This window comes from Saccopteryx leptura, chromosome 6, assembly GCF_036850995.1.
Source record: "Saccopteryx leptura isolate mSacLep1 chromosome 6, mSacLep1_pri_phased_curated, whole genome shotgun sequence".
Classification (NCBI taxonomy): Eukaryota; Metazoa; Chordata; class Mammalia; order Chiroptera; family Emballonuridae; genus Saccopteryx; species Saccopteryx leptura.
In genome coordinates, this window is record NC_089508.1 from 113,263,095 (window position 1) to 113,289,997 (window position 26,903).

The following is a 26,903-nucleotide window of genomic DNA, read 5'->3' on the forward strand; positions in this document are numbered from 1 at the left end:
TTCCTTTCTCTCTCTCTCTCTCCTTCCTTCTTTCCTTCCCTCCCTCCCTCCCTCCCTCCCTCCCTCCCTCCCTCCCTCCCTCCCTCCCTCCCTCCCTCCCTCCTTCCTTCCTTCCCTCCCTCTCTCCCTTCCTCCCTCAATCTTTCTTTCTTTCTTTCTTTCTTTCTTTCTTTCTTTCTTTCTTTCTTTCTTTCTTTCTTTCTTTCTTTCTTTCTTTCTTTCTTTCTTTCTTTCTTTCTTTCTTTCTTTCTTTCTTCTTTCTCTCTTTCTTTCTTCTTTCACCAGGGAGAGAGACAGACAGGAAGGGAGAGAGGTGAGAAGCATCAACTCTAGTTGCGGCACCTTAGTTGTTCATTTATTACTTTCTCATATGTGCTTTGACTGGGGTCTTCAGCTGAGTCAGTGACACTTTGCTCAAGCCAGCAACCTTGGGGTCATGCTGATGATCTTATACTCAAGCCAGTGGCCTTGGGGTTTTAAACCTGGGTCCTAAGTGTGCCCGGGTCGATGCTCTGTCCACTGTGTTACCTGGTGGCACCCTTATTTTTCTATAGCTTTATGAACTTTTGTAATTCTTAAAAATTTAGGACATGATAAAAAAATAAAGTCAAATCTTTACATTTCAATGATACTTGAATATATTTAGCATACTGTTTGATATTTTTATACCAGCTATATTGCCCCCACTGATTCATTTAGCATTCCATGTCTATTCTAAAGTGTGGGTGCTTTTAAGATAAACTAATTCATAACTCACATCACCTGTTCTTCTATTTTTATTTTTGTTTTTTTCTCTAATATTTCTAGTTTTTTTGAATAAATTTGTCTTTGTAAATTTACTTTTCCCATTTAGCAAGAACTTTATTTTTTTCCTGCCAATGGCTAATTCATAATTTAAAATTGACACTAGAATGGTATCATTTGCTATTTTTCTCTTAATTTCAACAACTCATGCTCAAAATATAATTTTATGCTATAAAGAGTAATGGGAAAATATTTAAATGGTTAATATAAATTAATTAAAAGTTATAGAATTGAAATAATAACTCCTCTGTGCATATTTCAAAAAGAAAGCTGATGAAGAGTCAACTTTCATTGGAAGACTATTAAAAAGTCAATATCTCAATTTATTGAAACTTATTGCTGTATGTTGTGGGTGTTTTGTGGAGTGGGATTTTATCTAATTTACATTTTCATTGTCAGAATTATAGTGCTAGGAATCCATTCAAACAACAATGGTTGCGTTAATTACTATTATGTTCTAGGTAGGATCAGTGCTTTGGGTTGGAGACCCCAAGATCAAGAATAGTCCTTGTTATAATGGCTTAGGGTTTATTAACGGCAAAAGAGTTATGTCTTAGGTCAGGTTCTTTACAAGTAAAGCTTGAGGTGAAGATTCACATGCAAGTGATTTGTTAAGGAAGTGCTCTCAGGAGAAACTGCTAATGGATCAAGAAAGCAGGAGAGGAAAGAGGAGAAGCCAGGCAAGGCTGTGACTTTTAGATTAGCCTCAGCCTGATCCTGCAAAGAAACTGTGCAGTGTATGTTTCAGGATCTGCCCTAATTGGGCACAAGAGACCTGGCTTTCCTATCAACACTAATCATTCATTGGCTAAGAGGCTCTGGGTAGGGTGGGCAATCTCAAGCATTCCTAAGATTCTGCCTCTGAGAACAAAGTGGCTGCACAGCCCAAAGACCTTCTTCCATGAGAAACGGAATCCTAGTGAGCTACCTGTGAGGATAAAGGAACGCTGAATCAGGCAGCACACCAGTCATTTGTAACCATATAGAAATAGCCAATTTATATAACATGTTAAGTGCTCTCACAGAAGGAATCTCAGTGAAGCTATGTATGTCAGCGGAGAGGACAGGACATAATAGAACTTTATGGGAGAGGGGGAGCTTCCAATAGAATGATTGTTGGAGGATCAGATGGAGTTGACCAGATAATAAATGGAGAAAAGGAGAACCTTCAGGTCAGTAGGAGACCTGTGTACAGGGGCTCCGAGGTACATGGCCATGGAAGAACTGGAGGTGCAAACTAGAAAGAAAGTCTTTTTGTACTTTCTAAACCTGTCATGGGATTAAAATCAGTGATGAAATAGAAAAGCTTTTTGTAAACCATTGAAGAAGTAAAATCCTGTTACTGGTTGCTTGGAGGCCATGGTTAATACCTTGGTAACGCTACAAAATACAACCCTTCCATGGGGCAATCTGCATGAATCCCCAAATTCTGGTGCATTTGCACCAAGCTATACCCTCCTCTGTCACCTTTGATTTGAAATAATATTAGCAGATCCTACTGTACAGTTTCATAGACATACAGGAAGACCGACATTGTTAAAGATAAGCACTGATTTTAGTTAATTTCTCTCTCTGTTTATTCACACAGGAGATGAGAGAATTTTTTAAAGTTGAAGCCCAAAGAAAAGTCACAGCCAAAATAAATCAGAAAAACTGAAGGCTTTTAGTTTTTTAGTTTTTTAAGGCATAGTAGTTTCAGAAATCCCCATCCTCTCCCCATGATTTTCCTTTGTTTGCAACGCATTCACCATGATCTTTCCGTCTCCTTCACATTCTGTTCTCTGGCTGCCAGAGAAACCCTTTTTGATGTTCAGCCTCTCTTTTGTTCATTGCTTCCCTAAGCTTCTTGTTTGCTCTACACACGAATTCTTCCTTATCACACTATGGACATATACCAAGTAGTCACTCTAATCTGGAGAGATCTTTTAAAATGTAAGTTATATTGTTATTATTAGTAGTAGTATGAATAATGTTAGCAGTATTAGTGACTAGCAAAATACCATGTTTTATGCATGGAGTATAAAAGCTTTTAGGTTAACCTTTGTGGCTTGATTAAACAATTGTGGTTCTTTCTATATAATTAGGTTTAGAAGCAAGTGTGACATTTTGCTATATTTTATGACCATAAATTTATTAAAAATCAAACCTGTATGATCTGAAGCCCTGTGCCACTCAGAAATCTTTTTATTCTATTAAATAATTCAAAGAAAAATATTTTATTTTTAATTTTCTCTGATATTAGGGCAGGATAAAAGGATAAACTTTGTTTTTTTTCCCAAAAGTGTAATATGCATTGCTCATCGTCATCGACCACAGATAGTCCTTTATACTCCTTCGTGTTGATGCTCAGTAACTGCATTCATTAGGTCCCAAAGGCTCTGGTGTCACATTACCTCAATAATTAAATAGATCAGACAAGATGATGTTTATCTTACTTGTTCTCTGGCTTTCTTTGAGTGATGAGGGGCCTTCTTTCAGAGTTCAAACAAGGCTGTGTGTGTGGCTTACCTACCTGGCAACTGAGAGAAAATAACTTCAATTCACAAATCCTCATTCACTAGACATCAATTAAAGGGGAACCTAGAAGCCTGAGCCCTGTGAAGGCCTAAGTCCTCATGAGTTTGGAACCTCTATGTAATACACGTTTTTGGATTCAACTAGGTCTATCTTTGATCTTTGCTTCAGGTTTCTAACATTTCCTTAACTTCTCTCAGTCAACACTGATTGTATTTAAGGCTTCATAAAAACAATGATGTTTCAGAAATGTCATTATAGCAAAAACCAAGGTAGAAAGCTTTATGTTGGGAGTTGATTAACCCTAAGCCAAGTATTATGTTCTATAACCTAAGAGGATCTCTCTCCCTGTTGTTTCTTCCGATTAGGTAGAAAATTACAGTAAAACAGAATCTCCTAAATTTTAGCATCTTTCTTTTTCTGTTCATGTTATTTTTATGGAAATTATTGTTTAATTTTATTGTAAACAGGATTTGAACACAATCAAATTGAATAATGCAGCATATCTGAAATTGGCTATATGTTATTCCCACTGTGGGACCAGCAGTTGTCCCAAATATCCTTTCTCCTCTTTTTCCAGAGTTATTGAACCATCAGATTTTAGTTGTGGGCTGGGAGGGAGGGGCCATGCATCATAAGGAGTACATTCCCAGCCTTTCTTATAGTGAGGGATGGGCTATCACTATATGATGTAAGCAGAAGTGTCAGGAGGCAGCATCCTATATCTTGCTGTAAAAGACAACTAGCAGGCACTTTTTACCTTCTCTTTTCTTCTGCGAGGCATGGGATGTGACCACTAGATATTTTGGATCTTGAGCTCAAGCAATACATGGTAGGGAAGGTAGCTGTAAAGAACTTGAGTTTATGAGCAAAGTCATTAAGAACACACTGAGCTGCCTCACTCCAGATTTTTTTTTTTAGTACAGGACAGAATATGTCATCTTGTATAAATCACTGATCATTATCTATCTTATTTAGAAAGAACCTAATCTTCACCACATACACACACACACACACACACACACACACACACACACACTGCCGCCACCTCTGCTGCCACATTTCTGTTTAAGTGCTATATTTTCATTCAACAGATACATGTGGATTATCTACTAAACTCATTTCTGGACTCCAGAATTTAATGATCCATGATGTGTTCCACTCGGTATTTCCTGCATATTTTATTGCTTCTCCAGTGCCATTCTGTGCAGCTATGCCAGGCTAGCTTGGAAGACTTTCCGTGGGAAGAAATGAAAAGTAATAATGAATTAGTTCTACAGTTCTTGTATTGATTAACAAGCAGTTGTTTAGGTTTGAGTTCAGCAACCTACATTAAATTAAAATAAATTAGATGAATACTTCTTTTATTTATTTACTTCTGTATCCATTCCTTATTATAGAAGGTATTTAACGTTTATAGCTTCCACTATGTACTCCTTTCACTGTATTCATAGATGTTAGTATAAAATGGTTTTCTGTCATTGACACATAGTTAGTTAGCAATTTTCCTTTCAGTTGTCTCTTTGAACAATAGGATTGCTATGTTCTTGTCATTTCAGGATTATTTATTTATAACTATGGAAAAAAGTGCAGATAACATGGCCTGTATTATTCTGCATTTTTAATTACAGTTTTGTTCAGTTTGGGTTTTTTGTTTGTTTTTTTTTGCTTCCAACTACATTAACTTTTGTAAATGTTTAAGAAATAAGAAAAAAATTATTATTCTATGAATGAAAGACTTTCTATATTTTATTAATCATGTATTGATTATATGTTTTAATTTCTTCCAGTCTTATTTTATAACTTAATAGAAAAAAAATCTATTATGTAGAACTACCTACATCTCATATATATTGGAATTTCCCACACAACAGCATGTTTCTCAAATTTATTTTGATTCTGATTTGTTTTATAACTTTATCTGCTCTGTACTTGACTGCATATTGATTAATGACAATATGTTTTTATTATTAGTTGTGACATTTAACATTAGATTAAGTAATGATTCTTTCCCTGTTAGTTTTAAATTGCAAATTTCTTATCAATTTGATCTTATTGTATATATTGTTACTCCTGATTGGTTGATTTTAATATATATATTTCTGTTACTACTTTGTCCATATCTTCTTTCCTGGTCATGGCTTTAAATCTTTTATTACCACCTTATTTTAATATATATTAAATTCTGTATAGAGTTGGTAAACATCATAAAAACTTTTAAGCCAATTATTATATATATGTTACATGTATACACTTATAGTTTATAATTCTTTACATTATATATTATAATTTCTATAATTAGATATATATATACACACACATATATATATATATTTGGTAAACAGCATATGCATTTGTTAATTCCAAATTCAATCTAATAGGCTTGACCTGTGGTGGCACAGTGGATAAAGCACTGACTTGGAATGCTGAGGTCGCTGGTTCGAAGCCCCTGGCTTGCCTGGTCAAGGCACATATGGGAGTTGATGCTTCCTGCTCCTCTCACCTTCCTCTCTCTCTCTCTCTCTGTCTGTCTCCCTCTCTTTCTCCCCACTAAAATGAATAAATTAAAAAAATTAAATTTAGTCTAATAGACTCGTGATGGGGGAAGTCAGTCTCTTCACATTTAGTCTATGACTGATGCAACTGTTTCCATCTTACTTTATGGTTCTTATGTATTTAAAATTATATATTTCCCTTTTTCTTTAACTCTAATTTTGGTTATTTTATCAAATTTCTATTTTTTCACCCTTTTTCCCTTATCTTATTTTTTCCTATTACTGGAATTGTGCATTTAAAAAATTATTTAGTTAAACGTTTATGATTCTATTGATATTTATAAACAAATTATTTATTGTTTATCTCATAGAGACATACTCTTTTCCTTTCCAACTCCTCAAGTTTAAGATTTTTAGGCCCTGGCCGGTTGTTTCAGTGGTAGAGTGTCGGCCTGGTGTGCAGGAGTCCCGGGTTCGATTCCCAGCCATGGCACACAGAAGAAGCGCCCATCTGCTTCTCCACTCCTCTACCTCTCCTTCCTCTCTGTCTCTCTCTTCCCCTCCCGCAGCCAAGGCTCCGTTGGAGCAAAGTTGGCCTGGGTGCTGAGGATGGCTCTCCTCTGCCTCAGGCGCTAGAATGCCTCTGGTTGCAACAGAGCGATGCTCCAGATGGGCAGAGCATTGCCCCCTAATGGGTGTGCCAGGTGGATCCTGGTCGGGCACATGCGAGAGTCTGTCTGACTGCCTCCCCATTTCCAACTTCAGAAAAATACAACAACCAAAAAAAGATTTTAGATAACTTCTCTCCTTTCCTTGCCTTTCCACAAGGCATTAAGCATTTTATCTCTTCTTTGTGTCCTACACCCACTCCTAATTCCTGTGTTTTGCTAGGATGCTACAAATCCTCTTATTCTATGTCTTTTTGGTTTTAAGAATCTTTATTTAGTATTTAAGTTGTATATTATCCAGGTGAACTATATTGACCCATCAAATACCCATGTGTTAATGTTAAATGCTTTTATATCTATTTTCAAAATTGAAGTTTTCTGGTCCAGTTTATTTGTTGGGTAATTAGAATATTGTCCAAAGTATTTTTTTCAGGTATGGTGATTTAAACCCTGAGGTTACTGAATGTTTACATATCATTCAATATTTTTTTTTCACACTAAAATGAAGGAGACACCACCTTTTTTCCTAGTAATTGCAAAAGCAAAATCCCTCATTTTTGGAGCTTTCAGTGTTGGGGATGAGAATCCTGAAGACAGGCTTACCCATTAAAATCTAGTTTTGCTGTTAGTCGTAGAAAATCTCCGAAAGTATAACAGAAAGTAGAATTTGATTTTCTTCTCATGTAGAAGTCCAGGGCTATATATAGTTCAGGTCCATTAGGGACAACTTTATGATGTCCAGAATTGAGATTTCTTCTATTTTATTGCTTATCTGTGCTTGATTTTCATTCCAAATAAGCTCATGATCTAAGATGAAAACCAGGGGAAATGTGTTGGAATGAGCAAAATGTGGAGTCCTGTTTTCCTATAAAGACATTTCTGCTTGAAACACATGGAGACAAAAACCCTGCCTAACAGATAGCTGGGAAGTTTTCTCTGTCTGGGCCAGCCATGTACTTGATGGATACTTTGGGTTTCAATTTACAATGGGAGAAAGGGAGAGTCAGCATATAGGAGATAAGTAGGATCAAACATATTAGAACAGTTTCTTCTTTCTACCTGGAAGCCTAAGCAATTTTCTTTGTAGATTTTAAAGTCACAACTTTTTTCAGAATTTTTTTTCTCATCAATTAGACTTATAACTTGATAAACCTTCTCAATGAGTAGTAGACCTACATCTTTCTGTGGCACAGGAATATTTCCTCTCTGTGCTTATTTTTATAAAGTAGAGGAAAAAATAGAAGAAAAATATTTAATACCTTAAAACTTGACTACTGTACTTTTAATATTCTGAGTGACAAAATCAAAAGTTCCTATGAAGCATTTCTGCTACTTATTAAAGTGCAGTATATTTCTCAGATAAGGACATGTGTGTTTAAATTTTCCAGTGAATTAGCCACTTTTTCATAGAATAGTGTTTTTAATTTAAAAATATTATATAAGCTACAGTCATTCAGACTTGGGTATTTGGCAAAAATTTTCTCAAAAATGAATGAAGTGAACCTACCATACCAAAAAAAGCACCTTAGCTGTATTTGTTAATAATGATGAAATTCACATTTTAAGAGAAAAATTAGAATTTTGGAACATCTGCCAACATAAGGGTGACAACTTCCCAACACTTAAAGACTGTTCTATAGAGATTGATGATGAGATTAATAAAACTGACTTTTGTTATAGAATGAAATATGTTGACATTTGAAAGGTCGGCATAACTCAGTGAATTTATATTTTCCAAATGACTAATGCATGATGTTATGAAACCATATATGAATAAAAGAATTCATACAAAATGCAGGCTAAACCAACAAATTTTAATGTAAAAAAGTACTAAATAGAGCAGCATTTTACATGTTGTATGCAGAAGTTGATATATTTATTCAGCTAGATCTTTTCCACTAAACTAGATATTATTAAGATTTGTAGGAGTACAAAACAATTCCATTGTTTTTACTTAATTATTTTTTGTTTTGGAAGATACAGTTTTCTGATTAAAAATGTTCATTTTAATAGTATGTCATTAGTTTATTAATACAATTTAAAATGAGTTAATATACAGTTTAACATGGTCTCAGTTTTAATTTATGATACAATTATGAATGGATATAATGCAAATATACAAAATCAATTTGAGATTTTTAATAATTTTTAAAAGTGTAGAGATGTTGTAAGAACAAAATGTTTGAAAACTGCTACTCTGTATCATAGAGTCTTCTCCATCTCTTTCACTTTTCCCTCTCTCTCTCTCATTCTCTCTCTCTCACACACATACACACACACACACACACACACACACACACACACACACACACACACACAAGCACATGCACTCTTAGTCTCCACCATATTCCTGAATAATTTTTAGTATTGTAGCAGTATTATGCACCTTTATCTTTGTATCTTTTTCTTAATTCAATTTAATGGGTGACGCTGGTTAACATAATTATACAAGTTTCAGATGGCAACCATTGAATTCTGTGTTCACTCTCCAAAGTCAAGTCTTTGGCAATCACCATTTTATTCTCTCCACCTCCCCCGTGGATGGCCCTCCACTGCCGGCAATTACCCCACTGTTGTCCATGTTATCAGTGTATCTTTTTTGTGTGTGTGTGACAGAGACAGAGAGAGGGACAGACAGACAGGAAGGGAGAGAGATGAGAAGCATCAATTCTTCATTGCAGTACCTTAGTTGTTCATTGACTGCTTTCTCATATGTGCCTTGACCGGGGGCTACAGCAGACCAAGTGACCCCTTGCTCAAGCCAGTGACCTTGGGCTCCAGCTGATGAGTCTTGCTCAAACAAGATCAGCCCATACTCAAGCCGGAAACCTCGGGGTTTTGAACCTGGGTCCTCCACATCCCAGTCCCATGCTCTATCCACTGCGCTACCACCTGGTCAGGCATCATTGTATCTTAATAACATATTTTTAATATCTGAAATTGCTAGGTGATTTCTCTAACTTTTTTTATCCTGAACTGTTTTTTAGTTAGACACACACACACACACACACACACACACACACACACACACACACACACAGAGAAAGAGACAGAGAGGCAGGAAGGAAGAAACATGAGAAGCATCAACACATAGTAGCATCATTTTAGTGTTCATTGATTGCTTCTCATATGTGCCTGCATTGATCAGGGGTCTCCAGCCGAGTCAGTGACCCCTTGCTCAAACTAATGACCTTGGGCTCAACCCAGCAATCTTGGGATCATATCTATGATCCCACGCTAAAGCTGCGACCACTGGGTTTTGAACCTGGGTCCTCAGCATATCAGGTCAATGATTTATCCACTGAGTCACCACCAGTTAGGCAATCCGGAACCTTTATATTTAGTTTTCTTAGGTAAATTTTTTTGTTGCAACTGTAAAAGGAATTTTTTTTTTTAGTTCGTTTTCTGATGTTTCATTGTAGGCATAAGGAAGGCAATAGACTTCTGTATATTAATTTTGTATCCTACGACCTTACTGTATTGGTTTATTGTTTCTAGTCTTTGGGGTTTTTTATGTACAGGATCATATCACCTAAAAAAAGTGAAACCGTTACTTCTTCTTTTCCAATATTAGTGCCTTTTATTTCTTTCTCTTGTCTGATTGCTCTGGCTAGAACTTCCAACACTACACTGAATAAGAGTGGAGAGAGTGGGCAGCCTTGTCTTGTTCCTGATTTTAGAGGAAAAGTCTTCAGTTTTTTGCCATTTAATATGATATTAACTGATGGTTTGTCATAAATGGCCTTTATTATATTGTGATATTTTCCTTCTATGCCCATTTTGTTAAGTATTTTCAACATAAAATGAAATGTATTTTCTGCATCTATTGATAGGATCATATGGTTTTTGTTCTTTGTTTTGTTGATACGTTGTATTATGTTAACTGCTTTACATATGTTGAAACATCCTTGTGATTCTGCGATGAACCCCAGAATCTTGGTCATGATGAATTATTGTTATTGTTATTATTATTATTATTATTATTATTATTTTTTACAGAGACAGAGAGAGAATCAGAGAGAAGGATAGACAGGGACAGACAGATAGAAACAGAGAGATGAGAAACATCAATCATTATTTTTTCATTGCTTGTTGTGACATCTTAGTTGTTCATTGATTGCTTTCTCATATGTACCTTGACCCCTTGCTCGAGCCAGTGACCTTGGGTCCAAGCTGGTGAGCCTTGCTCAAACCAGATGAGCCCACGCTCAAGCTGGCAACCTCGGGGTCTCGAACCTGGGTCCTCCACATCCCAGTCCAATGCTCTATCCACTGTATCACCGCCTGGTCAGGCTGAATTATTTTTTTTACTGTGTTTTTGTATTCTATTTGCTAGTATTTTGTTTAGGATTTTAGCATGTGTATTCATTAAAGATGTTGGTCTGTAGTTTTCTTTTTTTGTGTTCTTCTTGCCAGGTTTTGGTATGAGGGTTATGTTGGCCTCATAAAATGTGTTTGGAAGTATTGCTTCATGAATTTTTGGGAAGACTTTGAGTAGACTAGGAACCAAGTCTTCTTTGAATGTTTGGTAGAATTCACTAGTATAGCCATCTGCCCCTGGACTTTTATTTTTTGAGGGATTTTTGACAGTTGTTTCTATTTCCTCCCTGCTTATGGGTCTGTTTAGGCTATCTACTTCTTCATGAATCAGTCTAGGGAGAGTATTGTTCTAGGAATTTATCCATTTCTTCTTCATTGTTAAATTTGGTGACATATAGTTTTTATAGTATTCTACAATAATTCTTTGTATATCTATGATATCTGTGGTGATTTCTCCTCTTTCATTTTGGATTTTGTTTATATGAGTTCTTTCTCTTTTTTCCTTAATGAGTCTTGCCAAGGGTTTGTCAATTTTCTTGATTCTTTCAAAGAACCAGTTACTTGTTTTACTGATTTTTTTCTATAGTTTTTCTGTTCTTTGTTTCATTTATTTCTGCTCTGATTTTTATTATTTCCTTTCTTCTGCTGGTTTTGGGTTGCCTTTGTTCTTTTTCTAGTTCCTTAAGATGCGATGTTAAGTTCTTTACTTGGGCTCTCTCTTGTTTGTTCATATAAGCCTGTAGTGATATGAACTTCCCTCTTATTACTGCTTTTGCTGCATCCCAGAGATTCTGATATGTCATATTGTTATTTTCATTTGTCTATATGTATCTTTTTTTTTTTTTTGTATTTTTCTGAAGTTGGAAACAGGGAGGCAGTCAGACAGACTCCCGCATGCGCCCGACCGGGATTCTCCTGGCATGCCCACCAGGGGGCGATGCTCTGCCCATCTGGGGCGTCGCTCTGCTGCAATTAGAGCCATTCTAGCACCTGAGGCAGAGGCCACAGAGCCATCCTCAGCACCTGGGCAAACTTTGCTCCAATGGAGCCTTTTCTGCGGGAGGGGAAGAGAGAGACAGAGAGGAAGGAGAGGGGGAGGGGTGGAGAAGCAGATGGGCACTTCTCCTGTGTGCCCTGGCCGGGAATTGAGCCCAGGACTCCCACATGCCAGGCCAATGCTCTACCACTGAGCTAACTGGCCAGGGCCTCTATATGTATCTTTTGATCTCTGCTTTTATTTCTTCTTTGACCCTCTCATTTTTTAGAGGGATGTTGTTTAATTTTCACATTTTTGTGGCTTTGTTTACTTCTTTTTTGCAGTTGAATTCTTGTTTCAAAGCTTTATGGTCAGAGAATATACTTGGTATAATTTCAATCTTTCTAAATTTGTTGCTGTTTGTTTTGTGGCCCAATATATGGACAATTCTTGAGAATATTCCACGTACACTGTAAAAAAATATATACTCTGGCATTTTGGGATGAAATGTCCTGTAGCTGTCTATCATATCCAATTATTCTAGTGTTTCATTTAAGGCACATATTTCTTTATTGATTTTCTGTTTGGATGAACAATCGAGAGCTGTCAGTACTGTATTGAGGTTTCCAAGTATGACTGTATTTTTGTTGGTTTTTATTTTTAGATCAGTAGGTAAATGTCTTATATATTTCATGCTTCTTGGTTTGGTCCATATATATTAAAAAGTGTTGTTTTCTTGATTCAATGTTCTCTTTATCATTATGAAATGATGCTCTTTGTCTCTGATTATCTTTGCTGTTTTGTAGTCAGCATTGTTAGATCTGAGTATGGCTACCTCTGCTTTTCTTTGGATGTTATTTGTTTGGAGAATCGTTTTTCAACCTTTCCCTTTGAATTTGCCTTTATCCTTGTAGCTTAGATGTATTTCTTGAAGGTAGAATACAGTTGAATTTTCTTTTTTGATCCACTCTGCTACTCTTGTGTCTTTTTATTGGTGCATTCAGTCCATTTACATTTAATGTAATCATTGACACTTGAGGGTTTCCTATTGCCATTTTATATATTGCTTTCTGATAGCTCTGTATCTTGTTTGGTTCTTCTGTTTTTTCTGTCAATTGTTTTTGTTTGGTTGTATTCCATACTTCTTTCCTCTGTTTCTTCTTTTTTAAAGCCATGTGTTTCTGTAGTGGTTTTTTTAGGGGTGGTTACCATTAGGTAATAAAAAGGATATATATCATTGATTGTAGTACATTATCTCATGAGTGCTTTTGCACTGCATCCTCCTTTGCTACTGTTAATCTTTGTCTTCTCCCCCCCTTTTTTTTGTTGTCACAGATTAATCTTTTTATTGTGATCTTGTTGGAGCTTTCACTTGTAATTTTGTATTGTTTTGTTTTTGTATCTGGTCAGATAACTCCCTTTAGTATTTCCTGAAGTGGGGGTTTTCTGGTGATAAATTCTCTCATCTTTTCTGTATCTGTGAATGTTTTCATTTCCCCTTCATATTTGAAGGATAGCTTTGATTATATAGTATTCTTGGCTGGAATTTCCTCTTTTTCAATACTTTAAATATTGGGGTCCATTTTCTTCTGGCTTGTAGAATTTATGCTGAGAAATCTGATGATAGCCTAATGGGCCTTCCTTTATATGTTGTATTCTTTTTCCTATCTGCTTTTAGGATTTTTTCTTTGTCACTGGTTTGTGTTAATTTCATTTTGATATACCTAGGAGTAGGTCTGTTTGAGTTAAGGTAACTCAGTGTTCTGTTTGCTTTTTGGATTCGAGACTCTAATTCTTTGCATAGGCTTATGAAGTTCTTGTCTATTTTTTGTTTGAATATGGTCTCCATTCCATTTTCTCTCTCTTCTCCTTTTAATATACTCATTTTTCTTATGTTGCTCTTTCTGATAGAGTCGAACAATTCCTGTAGAGCTTTCTCATTTTTTTTTAAATTTCTGAGTGTCTCTTTTCTTCTCTCTGTAGTGTCTCTAATTACCTGTCTTCTATGTCAATAATTCTCTCCTCTATCTGGCCTATTCTATTAGCTAAGCTTGTTACTTCATTTTTCAGTTCATGTATTGAGTTTTTCATCTCTGTTTGATTCCTTATTATAGTTTTAATTTCATTGATGATGTATTCTTATTGTTCATTGAATTATTTTTTGAGCTATCTAAATTGCCTTTCCGTGCTTTCTTGTACTTCCCTGAGTATTTTTAGGACTTCAATTTTTAATTCTCTGTGATTTAACCCCAAGGTTTCCAAGTAATTAAATTTTTTTTCTAGAGATTTTTCATCATCATTCTGAGCTACATCTCTGTCTTTTGTATCCATGATATTTAATTTCTTTTTTCTTAATGGTATTTGAGAGTGATATTGTTAATAACACTAATAAGAGATAATTAAAAAATAAAATAAAAATTGAAAAGATACAGTGAAGAAATGAAAATTCTATTATCATAAGTGGAACAAAAACTTCAGAGAATGGGGAGCCAGAACTGAGGGAAAAATGACAAAAAGACAAAAAATGAAGTAAAAATTATGCAAAATGCCACAAAGAAAAATATGAATCCAAAATAAATAATTTGCTGGTTATTGACAATTGAATGAGAGAAAAAAAAGGAGAAAAGATGAAAAGAACAAGTTAAAAAACAAGAATGAAAAAATGTAACAACTATGGATAATGAAGTTCAAAAGGAAAAGGAAGGAATAAAATGGAAAGAAGATAAAATAATAAAAGTGGAAAAATAAAGAAAAAAATAGAAGTTATAAAAAATGTAATTTTTTTCTGATTTTCAAAGGTAGCTTCTTTTTTTTTCCAGCAGGTGGCACTGTGCTATAGGTTTTGCCCCTGTGAGGCTCTTGAGCAGAGATTTAGTGTTTTGTTGCTATGGCAACAATGTATGCTGGACCTCAGTCCCATTGGTAGGTGGGGCTTGTTAGGGTTTGCAGGCTCCCATATGGGGAGACTCAGCTATTTTTCCGGGTGCCTCTCCCCACCTCTCTCTCTCTTGAGCTAGCAGACTGGGGACTTAACTGTGAGGTTGCCCCATCCACTGCTTGCAGAGCAAGAGGCTCTAAGAGCAGCCAGGTCCTTCCTCCAGGACTGCTCAAAGCATAGTTCTGGGTAAGGCTGTGCCAACCAGAGCCGCCAGCAAAAGCAGGGAAGACTGGGAGCCGATTGTAGATCTAGCACCTTTCTAGGGGCCGGCTGACAGGTCTAGCATATCTCAGCGTGCTGTGGGCTGGGAGCCCACTGCTGATCAGGCTGCTTTCTTAGGGAACCCAGGCATGTCTTGTATGCTTCAGCTCTCTGTGAGTCTAATCTCCACAGGTTTTTCTCCCTTATGCCCTGTTAGGTAGCCCACAGCAAGCTGCATGCATGTCCAGCCCCCAGGACTCCTGCAGTTCATACAGAGGTCTGCTCCCACCCACTTAGGCACACAACCCTGTGATCTGAGTCAGTGCTGGGAATGTAGAAAAGTGCCTTGAGACCTGTATTGGCTCATAGAGGCCCCCTGCTCGGACAAGTCGAGGCCTAGGGATCCCAGTCCTTGTGCGCTTCCCATGCTGTTGATTGGGGAGCCTGGACCACACAGAAATGCTGGTACAGCCCACGCAGAAGTCCACTGCTGACAATCTCAGGCCTAGCCCTTCTGCCTGTGTATGTGCGTGCCCTTGCCAGAGGTGCCACGTGGAGCCACTCACACACCACCCACGATCATGGACTGGGAGCACACAAAGCCCAAAGCCGCTCTGGCAACCTCTGTCAGATCATGCAGGCTGTTCCAGCTCCATGTCTGAGATCTCAGGCGGAGTGGGTGCACTCTCTCCTCTGCTTGATCATCCACCCTATCCCAGCTTCTTCCCACTACCCCAGATCCTCCGTTTCTCTCAGTTCCAAATGAATGCGGCCCTTCCTCAGATCAGTGAGAAAAGCAGAATACTCTGTTCTCTGTCTTATATCCTTCAGAGTGGATTATATATTCAGCCACGCTTTTGCCCAGTCATACCTTTGTCTGGTGTGTGTATATTTCAGATGCCCCTGAGATTTTTTCTCTGTCTTTAGTTGTTGAATTTGTTGAAATTTCAAGAGGAAATATCAGGAGCACCCCTCACAGTGCCATCTCTCTGATGTCTCTCACATTATCTATATTTAGTTTCAAAATCAATTTTGGGTATGATAGTTAAAGTAAATGGTATTTTAATTGGAATTGTGTTTTATTTGTATCTTAGATTATGTCTTAGAAATATCTATTATCTTAGAAATAACATATCTCTACATAAGAACAAATATATGAAACTTGTCTTCCTTATTTATTTACCTATAGCTTTTGAAATTTAAATAAAACTAAAACCCTAGATTTCCCCATGGAAATAATATTTATCAAACCAAGTCCCTAGTTACACCTTGTCTTTTTATGAGCATGCTAGTAACCAGCTTATAAACTGCTTGAAATCAGGAATCATGCCTTTTACTTCTCTGTATTTTCTATGCATAGTATATTCCATGCTCTGTATATTCTATGTGCTGATTAAATATACTTTATGAATTACTGAATTTTTATATCTAATCAATATTTTTATTTCATTCAACTGAGGCCAAATATTATATTCATATTGATATTTTAATGATTTTGAGAACTTTTTAAAGATAACTTTAATGTTATTAGATCATAAAATCTAATATTTTATGAAAATAGTATAGATATATCAGTATTATAGGATTTCAATTTGGAAGATGCAGTTTTTAGTGTCATTTTTTCATGTTTCTTAGATTTGTATCAGTTGTATCTTAACCTAAAAATAAAACAAGCAAATATATATTATATAGCAGGGATAAAGAGAAAAAATAAAAAACAATATTTTTTTCACCTTCCATGTTTTATCACTTTACAGTACTATCATGTGGCTTTTGTTCAGGTTTATAAACTAAAATAACACAAAATTTGAGTTGAATACCAGTCTTTATTACTAACAAAAACTAAGTCTGCCATCCACAGCTGTGTTTAAAAGAATGGTATTGTTTATAATGGAATGTTTTAGATATTCAAAGTGTTTTGGCAGGGTAATAGAGATGTTCTCTTTGGAAAAGTTTACATATTTTTGGAAATAATTATTGATGTAGAGTAAATTCTAATTATCAAAACACACAAGTCATTTGTGGGCTTATGAAATCAAAGCCATAAGAAGGGGGCTTTTAACAATCAGGTGTATAAAATTATATATAATCTCAATAAGCCATTATAATAGTATTCTTAAATTATCTAAATAAAACAGGACATTTAAAATAAAATAATGAAACATATCCAAAAAGAAACTGAGAGTCAACCTTTGGTCTCTGTACTAATTACTAAAAAGTACCTTACAGGGTTTGGAAGATATAAAAGAAAATTTTAAGTGTCCAAGAAAAAGAGAACCTAATTTGTGTTTCCAATGTATGCCAGTAGGTACCCTCGTATTCTTAGGTGTATGTTCTGAGACGCTCAGTGGATGTTTGAAACTGAAGATAGTAATGAACCCTAGATATACTATGTTTTTTCATATATATACAGTATATGGTAAAGTTTAACTTATATATTAGTGATAGCAAGAGATTAACAATAATAATAAATCAAAATAATTATAACAATATACTGCAATAAAAGTTATGTGAATGGGCTTGGGCCATTATTAACTAAAACAAGGGTTAACTAAGCACAAGCACCATGATAACACAATAGTATATGTGATAACTTAAGGCGATTAAGTGACAGAGAAATTATTCATCGCCAAGGCAAGGTAGAGTAAGAGGCTGTGAGATCTTATCATGTAACTCAGAACAACAATGTACAGTTTAAAACTTATGAATTGTTTTTTTTCCTGGAATTTTTCATTTAATATTTCTGACTGTGGTTGACCACTCATCACTGAAATGGCAGGAAGTGAAACTGCAGATAAGGAGAGACTACCAGTTATTTTTAACTCCCTTTCTATTATATGTATTTGTCTTCCACACTGAGTAAGCTATTGATGAATTCTATTCAGTTAAATTAAAATTATATACAGTGTACAATTATGACATTGCATTTAAAATGCTACCATTTAATTTTGAGTATCAACTTTTCTTTATAATTTTTAGTAACTTGCCAGGAATGGCATTGTTGGAGTTCTGAAAGCAAACTCCTCAAATGATTTGAATTTTGATTTTTCTGTGAGCAAACCAACCTCAAGTAACAATCTTTGTTGATGCTTGCTCAGATCAGGTGGACCAAAACAGCAGGAAGTGCCTCTGACAGATTCCAAGACTCAAGTGTCTTCAACGAGACGTTGAGAATTACAAATATTCAGCGACACCAAGGAGGCCGGTATTACTGTAAAGCAGAGAATGGCTTGGGGTCCCCAGCGATAAAGTCAATCCGTGTGGATGTGTACTGTAAGTAAATTTCCAAGAACACTATGAATAAGTCCACTAAGGATTTCTTTTGTCCTACAACTCGAGATCTACTTTTTGTTGTTACAGCATTGTGAAAACCTATGGTTAGTCTAAAAAATAGAGCTCTATTTAGTTGAGAATGAAAGGTATATAAGATAATGATTGCTCATTTAATATATTTTCTGAAGAAAGACTCTTCATTAGAAATTTTCATATTTTTTTGATAAAATAACATTTTTAAAGAACTGCGAAAACCAGATGAGTTTAAAACAATAAATATTACTGAAAATTTCACCAATCACTTAGTGTTGAATGTATATACTTCTTATCTTTACATGGAAGTATATAAATGAATATTTATATTGATTTAAAGGATCATGCTCTACATACCGTAACCTCTTTTGCTAATTTTACCAGTTGGAATATTAGCTATTCTTATTTTTTAAATGCTTATTATATATGTGGAGCTATTTGCTAGTGAAAGACCAAAATGTTTGTATCGAGTGTGTTTTCGATCAAACTCTGGTAAAATTAATCAGCATCATGAAAAATGCTCTGCCACATGGAATGTATTGTTGATATATTTTTCTTCTTAGTCTCATTTTTTCACTTTTTAGTATTAGCAAATATACTTGAAATTCTCTTGGTCTCTTTACTGTCTTCCATACCAAAACAAATTAAAGGCCTACAATCATTTTGATTTTTTGAACAGTTTTATTCTTTACTCTGTTTTCTCTTTACAAGAACCTACATTTTATTTGTTAACTCATTAGTGTTAGAATAAAAGGATTTTTTTTCACCTTAAAGTAATTCAGCATAAGTAACAAAGAATTCCTGGTTTTTACCTATATTTCATTTCTCCTCTTTTCTTTCAATGCAGGGCAAGTGTTGCGTAGTTAGCAAAGTGATTGAAACTACTCTTGATCCATTTATCTGATCCTATGCTGAATCTTATTTAGTTATTCAGGTGACTGAGAAGTGGGTGACAGGGCTGCATTTGTAGTTCACCTTCCACGTTCAGGTGCTTGCTACCTTCCCAGAAAGGATGAGAAAGAAGAAATCCATTTTTCTAGCCCTTTAGGCATTCCTTCACATAACTTGGGGCCCTGCATCTTATATGGTTCTCTTCCTGTCCTTTTTGACACACAGCTTGGCCTTACCCACACACACTTCCCAACCTCATGACAGCATCTGGCTCCCATTCTTCAGATAAAATATTTTCAGTTATATATACTGTAAAAAAGAAAAATTGCCCTGGCCTGGTAGCTCAGTTGGTTAGAACATCATCCTGATATGCCAAGGTTGCAGGTTCAACCCCTGGTCAGGGCATATATAAAAATCAACCAATTAATGCATAAATAGGTGGGAAAGAAAATAATTTTCTCCCTATCTCTTTTTTTCTCTCCCTTCTGCTCTCTCTAGAATCAATAAGTAAATAAGTTTTAAAATATTTTAGTATTTTTACTCATATATAATATTAAACTAAATTTAATTTAAATGACAAATATTTTTATAATATAACTTTTTAGACTACATACTTATGCTTATTTTTGTTATAATTTCGATCATGAATTTTTAAAATACACAACTCTAATGTCTTAAAGACAATTTGAAAATGTAAAATGTTCTGAAATTTGAATGGAGATGTTTTGTTTTGTTTTGTTCTGTTGGGTTTATTGTTAAGTTTTTTTAAATAAGACTTGATGTAAACTAGTTTGGTGGCAACATCTGGCCTGAACTAATTGTAATAGTCAAAATAAAATAGACTTTATACTTTTTATTTACCCTACTTTGTATGAATAATCACATGTTTTATTCAGGAAAAACTGTGTTTGATTACACTGTATCACCACAGCTCTTGCTAGTTGTGTCATATCATATATGGTGTATATACTGTGTTCACTTTCATAAATCTAAAATTTCTGAAAAACACTCCCCAAAAGTCATGAATAAGAGATTGCTACCTGAATTGCCACAGTAAATAGTAATAATTTAAAAGTATTTTTGGTTAAAAGTCAAATACAAAGAGGGAATTGATATTTTTAAGAACTCTTAAAATCATTCTTCTCTCCCTCTTACTGCAAAGCCTTTTCCATACTATTCTGCGTTGTACCACTCTTGTCTGTCTGTTCTTATCTCTTGCTATACAGTCTTAGTGGTGCTACAGTGACTTAGTTCACATTGCACCCTTAGGTGGAAATGATAGCAATGCTCCTTCCCGTTTTGTCAATCTCTGCTAGTGTTTTAAGGCTGTGCCACCTTCCTGAAGGCACTAGCTCTGTTCTCTTCTTCTTTGACTTCCTTTGGGATGTTTCCAGTTAACCATGACTTGCCAAATGTTTTGTTTTATGTTATTTAAGTGAAATGTCACTGATTCAAACCTTGGTAAAGTACTGTTTTCAGTACTTTTTTGGTGGCCAGGATTTATAATCTGTCTAAAATTATATTATATGAAAAATATAACATGTATTAAATTATGGACTCTATGGCAGTGGTTCCCAACCTTTTTTGGGCCATGGACCAGGTTTAATGTCAGAAAATATTTTCACGGACTGGCCTTTAGGGTGGGATGGATAAATGTATCACATGACTGAGACAAGCATCAAGAGTGAGTCTTAGACAGATGTAACAGAGGGAATCTGGTCATTTAAAAAAATAAAACATCATTCAGACTTAAATGTAAATAAAACAGAAATAATGTAAGTTATTTATTCTTTCTCTGTGGATTGGTACCAAATGGCCCACGGACCGGTACTGGTCCTCAGCCCAGGGGGTTGGAGACCACTGCTCTATGGCATAAAATTTCCAATGAATGCCAGAGATCTTTCGTATGGGATCTAGACAAGAGTTATGCCTATTCTTGCCCTGTTGGTGGAGTGATTAACAGAGCATTTTTCCAGAGCACCCAGGTCACCAGCTGGATACAGGGGATGCTGGCTGGATCCCTAGGATGCCAGCTCCACCTGAGGTCGCTGGTCTGAGTCCGGGTCAGGGCTCCGATGAGAAGCCATCAACAGGTGCTCAGCTCAGTGGAACAGAGGTTGATGCTGTTTCTATCTTCCTTCCCTCCCTTTCTTCCTCTTGCTCTCTCAAAAAACAAAACAAACAAACTAAAAACTAGAGTTATGCCTGTTCGTGAAGGCTTGGATAAATTCCTTCAGACAGTAATTTTGCAAACATTTTTTTACTGATAAGAACACTGCACAATAGACAAATAGGCCTATTTGATGAATCCATGTGTTCCAAATATAACCTTAACTGAAGACTACAGTTTGTAAGTTTAAGTGTGTATTCTCTACATGAATCTTTATAATTTTAAACCTGTTCTATCACTGCTAATAAGAAGGTGACTAACTTATTAATTCTATGTTTAAATTTGGCACCTTGTTGTTCAAAGTGAGATCACAGATTTAACATCTATTAGTGCATGGATTTTGATTTGATGTTGGACTGTTTGCTTGGATAGATATTCATTTTTATAAACCATAAACAAGTGAGCCACTTGATTTCAGGTCCTTTGCTTTAAGTATTTTAGGAAATACTAAAACAATCAGACCTATTTTTCTGTTTGAAGTCATCACCTATACAATATAAATTGCTGTTTTAATTTTTAAACTGGTTCCATCAGTGAAACTTTCATCAATCTCAAGTGAACTTGAAACACAAGATGGGCATATAATAAAAATTACCTACCCCCCAAAGATCTACAAGTAAGAATTATATTTGTAACAACAAATTAAGGAAGACTATGGCATATCTATAATAAAACTTTTAATAAATAATATAGAAATTAATCTTTTATTTCTTGTGATAAGATATCTCTATATATTACTCCATAATATTAATTTTATGGCTATCAGTAGTTCAAGAGAGTTTTTGTATTGTGAAAATATATATCTCATTAAAGTCCATGTTTTGATCCCATTATTTTAGACTTGAGAACTAATACATACCTAAATAAAATTCACTTATAACACTTCATCATTTTGATGAGGAAATTTTCAGAAGAGGAACTTGCTACAATGTGGATTGATATAAAATGAGATTATTTTTATTAGACATATATTTTGACATATTTATGAGATATATCAACATCATAATGAATCTGAGTAGAATAATTAATCTGAATTAGCAATTCTCACTTAATTTTTCAAAATTTCTTGTTAGAAAAATTAGTTACTTTGATTTTTTAATTTAATTTTATTTTTTTAGTGAGAGAGAGAGAGACAGACAGAAAGGGACAGACAGATAGGAAGAGAGAGAGATGAGAAGCATCAACTCATAGTTGTGGCACCTTAGTTGTTCATTGATTGCTTTCCCATATGTGCCTTGACTGGAGACCTCCAGCTAAGCCAATGAGCCTTTTCAAGCCAGCGGCCATGAGGTCATGTCTATCATTCCACACTCAAGCCAGTGATCCCATGCTCAAGCTGGTGAGCCTGTACTCAAGCCGGATGAGTCCATGTTAAAGCCAGTGACCTTGGGGTTTCAAACCTGGGTTCTCAGCATCCCAAGCTGAAACTCTATCCAATGTGCCACTGCCTGTTTGGACAGGTCACTTTGATTTTATAAAGCAAGTACAAAATGTTATTTATTTTGTTTACTATTTTAAAAGAATACAGTTTGGTCTGTATTATTATTTTGAGAAAATATTATAATTATAGTCTCCAATTTAATATAACCTATCACCTTGTTTTTTAAAAATTATAAAAACATTCCAAGAGTTATATGAAATATAATTCCTTAATAATAGTTTATTTATATTAATGAAAATAATTAATTTTTTCTAATATCTAACTTAGTCATTTATACAAATACTTTTTATCAATAGCCAATCAATTGCAGTTTTTTTACAATTCTAGACTCAGAGTCCAGTTTTCAGACTCTCAGAAGCTACTTATTTCTGAGAGTCTAAAAACTAACAGCTACGGTATATATTTAAGAGAAACATATAGAATTAGTTCTACTTAAACCTGCTCTTTTAAATGTATGCGTTTGTTATTTCTTCTCCCTGAAACCATATTAAAACAATTTTAAAAGGATAAAACAGCAATAGCAAACACAAAAACACATTTCAATAAAGATAGAGAGAATGGGAAAGGAAGATTGCAGAGAAAAATTTTGAAAGAAAACAATCAGATCAGGTAATGGCCACCGCTTAGCATACTAAAGAAAACTTAAATCAAAGCTGTGAATATGGACACAACTAGACATACTCCTGCCACCATATCCTTAAAAGCTTCAGGAATTGAAGACACTACTTAGCTCTTGGAGTGAGAGTATAATTGAGTCTAAAATGAGAATTGGTTGAAAATGTATATAAGCAGAGTTACACACCAGGCCTCCTTTATTTATTCATTTTAGAGAGGAGAGGGAGAGACAGAGAGAGAGAGAGAGAGAGAGAGAGAGAGAGAGGAGAGACACAGAGAGAGAAAGGGGGAAGGAGCTGGAAGCATCAACTTCCATATGTGCCTTGACCAGGCAAGCCCAGGGTTTTGAACCGGCGACCTCAGCATTTCCAGGTCGACGCTTTATCCACTGCGCCACCACAGGCAAGACCAGGCCTCCTTTAATATGTCATACAGTTTAGTGCCACACAATCTCCATTTTCCTGCCAACTCCCCAGTGAATTTCTACAGGAGTGTGTGTGCGTGTGTGTATGACACTGAATTAAGAAATCTAGAATTATCAAAATAAAGATGCAACATACTGTAATTAAATCAGGGTTATTAGGTGAAATTCTGTGTATTCATCACAGTTTTTTTTTTTTGTTGTTGTTGTTATTGTTTTTATATTTGGTTTGAGAATGGCTTCTAGGCAGAAAATTAGAAAATTCTTGTGTAGGACAACTGATGAACTCTGGAGAAAAGCTATCCCTTTCTGACAAGTAGGGTCTCAGGTGAAGCAGCCTAGCTAACACACAGTGACCTCTACTATTGATCACCAGAGCCACCGCTGAGCTTTATTAAAAAGTATGATTGGATGTGAGTATACCAAAAGATAACCAGACATTTGAGACAATCTTCTGAGAGGAACCACAACAAAGAAACAGAAACAAGGAAAAACAGGAGGTTAAAATATAGGACAAAACAAAGCATATTTATTATTTTTTAAATTAGAAATCTTAGATAAAAAGAAGAAAAAATTGCATTCATGTAACAAGAAGAGGAAAGTGCAAACTAGAAATTTTTAGAGAATATCACTCTTAGAATATTAAAAATGAATAGATGAAAATCAGTAGAAGGGATGGAAGATAATTTTGAAAAAATCTTACATAGAGTAAAACAAAATTTAGAAATCAAAGGGTTAGGACAAGAGGGAGAAGATAAAAAAAAATACAGGATTAGTGCAGCTGATCTAATGTTTGAATAACTATTCTAAATAGAGAAAATAGAGATGAAGTAATTATGTTTTTAAAAATTAAGAAAATTGGGAGATGACGTCAGAGTAATGGCGGGGTAGGAAGCGATACCGATAAATCTCCCCCAAAACTCAACAAGATCTTCAACCAGAAGCAGAAAAACCTATACTTGGAGCCTCCAGATGCTTCGCAATACACCCGAAGGTATGGTCGAGTGAAAAATTGGCTAAACATATAACCAAACCCTGAAGGAATTAGGGAGTAAGAAATGCTCCACCTTCCTCACTAACCTAAACAGGGAGGCTTTCTCTGGTAACTGTGAATATAGAAACTGAGGGGGGCAAAGGGGGTGAATAGATCCAGGCCGCGGCACAAACGGCTGAACCAGGCTGTGGCACGGAGATCCAAGCCGAGGAAAAACTGATCCTGTGGCAACCCGGGCAATACAAGCTAACACTCCTGCCAAACCCAAACAAAGAAAGACAAGCGGGGCAGCCATTTTACCCGATCTCCTGGTCGGTGCGCAGTTAGTGGGTGAGAGATTTCTTCCTAAGCCCCGGGAGTGGGTGCCCATGTTACCCCACAGAGAGGCAGAGTCAGAGGCCTTTATGTGGGCCGAAAGCAGAATCTCTGGGCAGCCCCAGCGCCCTGGGAAAGCCACGCACGGGAGGGAGCGAGAACTAATTCCAACGGTGGAAATTTTCCGTGCTGGTGGGGGTTTCACTCAGAGCGAAACGCGGCCAACATCATATCCTGGTCTGCACACGCAGATAGTGAGTGAGAGATTCCCCTGAGTACCTCGGCAGTGCGCACCCGTGTTATCGAATAGAGGGGGAGAGTCAGGGGCCTTTGTGTGGGCCAAAGCGGAATCTCGGGCCGCCCCAGCGCCTTGCAAAAGCCGCACACGGGGACGGAGCGAGAGCCAATTCCAACGCTGCAACTTTTCCATGCGGTTGGGGGTTTCACTCAGAGCGTGAGACTGCTGGCCGGATATCCTGGACTGTGCACGCAGATACTAAGTGACAGTTTCCTCCAAGCGCCCCGGAAGTGGGCACCCGCCTGTGTTACCGGACAGAGTGGCAGAGCCAGAGGTCTTTGAGTGGGCGGAAAGCCCGCCTGATTATGCTAGCAGCTCTGACTGACTGAGCCTTACCCAGAGCCCTGTGCTGAGTGGAAATAGAGTGGGGAGTTGCCAGCTCTTTGAGCCTCTTACTATCCAGGCAGAGGCAGCAGCAACCCCATAGCTGGATTATCAGGCTACTAATTGAGGGAGGAAAGACTAGGAGAAAGGCTCCAGGAACACGGACTCTCTCACTGTCGGAGCCTATAAATGCTAATGAGCCTCGACTGCCAACGAGACTAAAGCACAATACATGACATTGCCATAGAGACTTATCAACTGCAAACCTCTACCTGAGCGTGCCAAAGGGGCAGAACCCGGGGTACAGAGTCACCGACCAGGAAGAGGGAGAGAAAAGAAAAAGCAAGAAGATAACCTCTCAAAATCAAGAATAATCTGCAGACTTTAAAACCTATCCCATTTTATTATATTTGTTCGTCTGTTTCTCTTATCTTCATTCTTGATACTTTTTTTCCTCCTCCAATTTGGCCGATTAACTCTCTGCCGGTCTTACTCTCTCCTCTCCTTGAACTACACTACCCATAAGTGTTACATCTCCCATTATCTTTTCTCTCCTCTTCCTTTCTCTCTATGAGGGTTGCACTCCAAAACCCTTAACTCTCTCTCTCTTTCTCCTTTCTTTTTTCTTCTTTTACTGGTTCCCTCTTTTTTTTCTCTCTCTCTTTCTTTTCTCCCTCTATATTAGTTTCTTCCTTTCTCCTTTACATCTTCTCTCATTCAAACCTCAATTACAAACAAATTATCTTATCTGGGACTCAAACTTATGTTTGTGGCATTTGGGGGGGTTTTTACTTCACCTTTTTAACTCACCAGCAGTGCTCCCATCCCTGGATCTCCATTTTATCTAGTTCTTGTTCCACTAAATACAATAGTAATTTTTTAATTTGTCCCCCCATTTTTCTATTTTCCTCTTATTCCTCTTATCATAACTCTTAGACAACCAACACCTAAAAGCAAATCATTTTATTCTTGACCCAAATTTTTTCCTTATTTGCTTTTTGTGGGTCCATACCCCCCCTTTTTTTTCTTTTTCTTTTTTTTTCTTTTTTTTGCCCCTTTATTACTTTTCCCCAATTCAGGCCCTCCATCACAGGCATTGTTTGTTATAATTCACAGTTCACCACAAGATTTTCTCAAGAAAGAGGGGAGAGGAGAGGAGAGGAAAAAAGGAGGGGGGGAATAATTTCCTTTTTTAAAAATTTTTATTTTATT

General features: G+C 36.2%; 1 protein-coding gene across 1 annotated transcript in view; it reads left to right on the forward strand.

Annotated features, from left to right (window-relative positions):
* Window positions 1–26,903, forward strand: part of MDGA2 (MAM domain containing glycosylphosphatidylinositol anchor 2) — a 1,032,651-nt gene that overhangs the window by 542,869 nt on the left and 462,879 nt on the right. Inside the window, exon 3 of the mRNA XM_066342601.1 lies at window positions 18,015–18,189. Within this exon, the coding sequence (XP_066198698.1) occupies window positions 18,015–18,189 (175 nt within the window). The remainder of the gene's footprint in view (window positions 1–18,014; window positions 18,190–26,903) is intronic.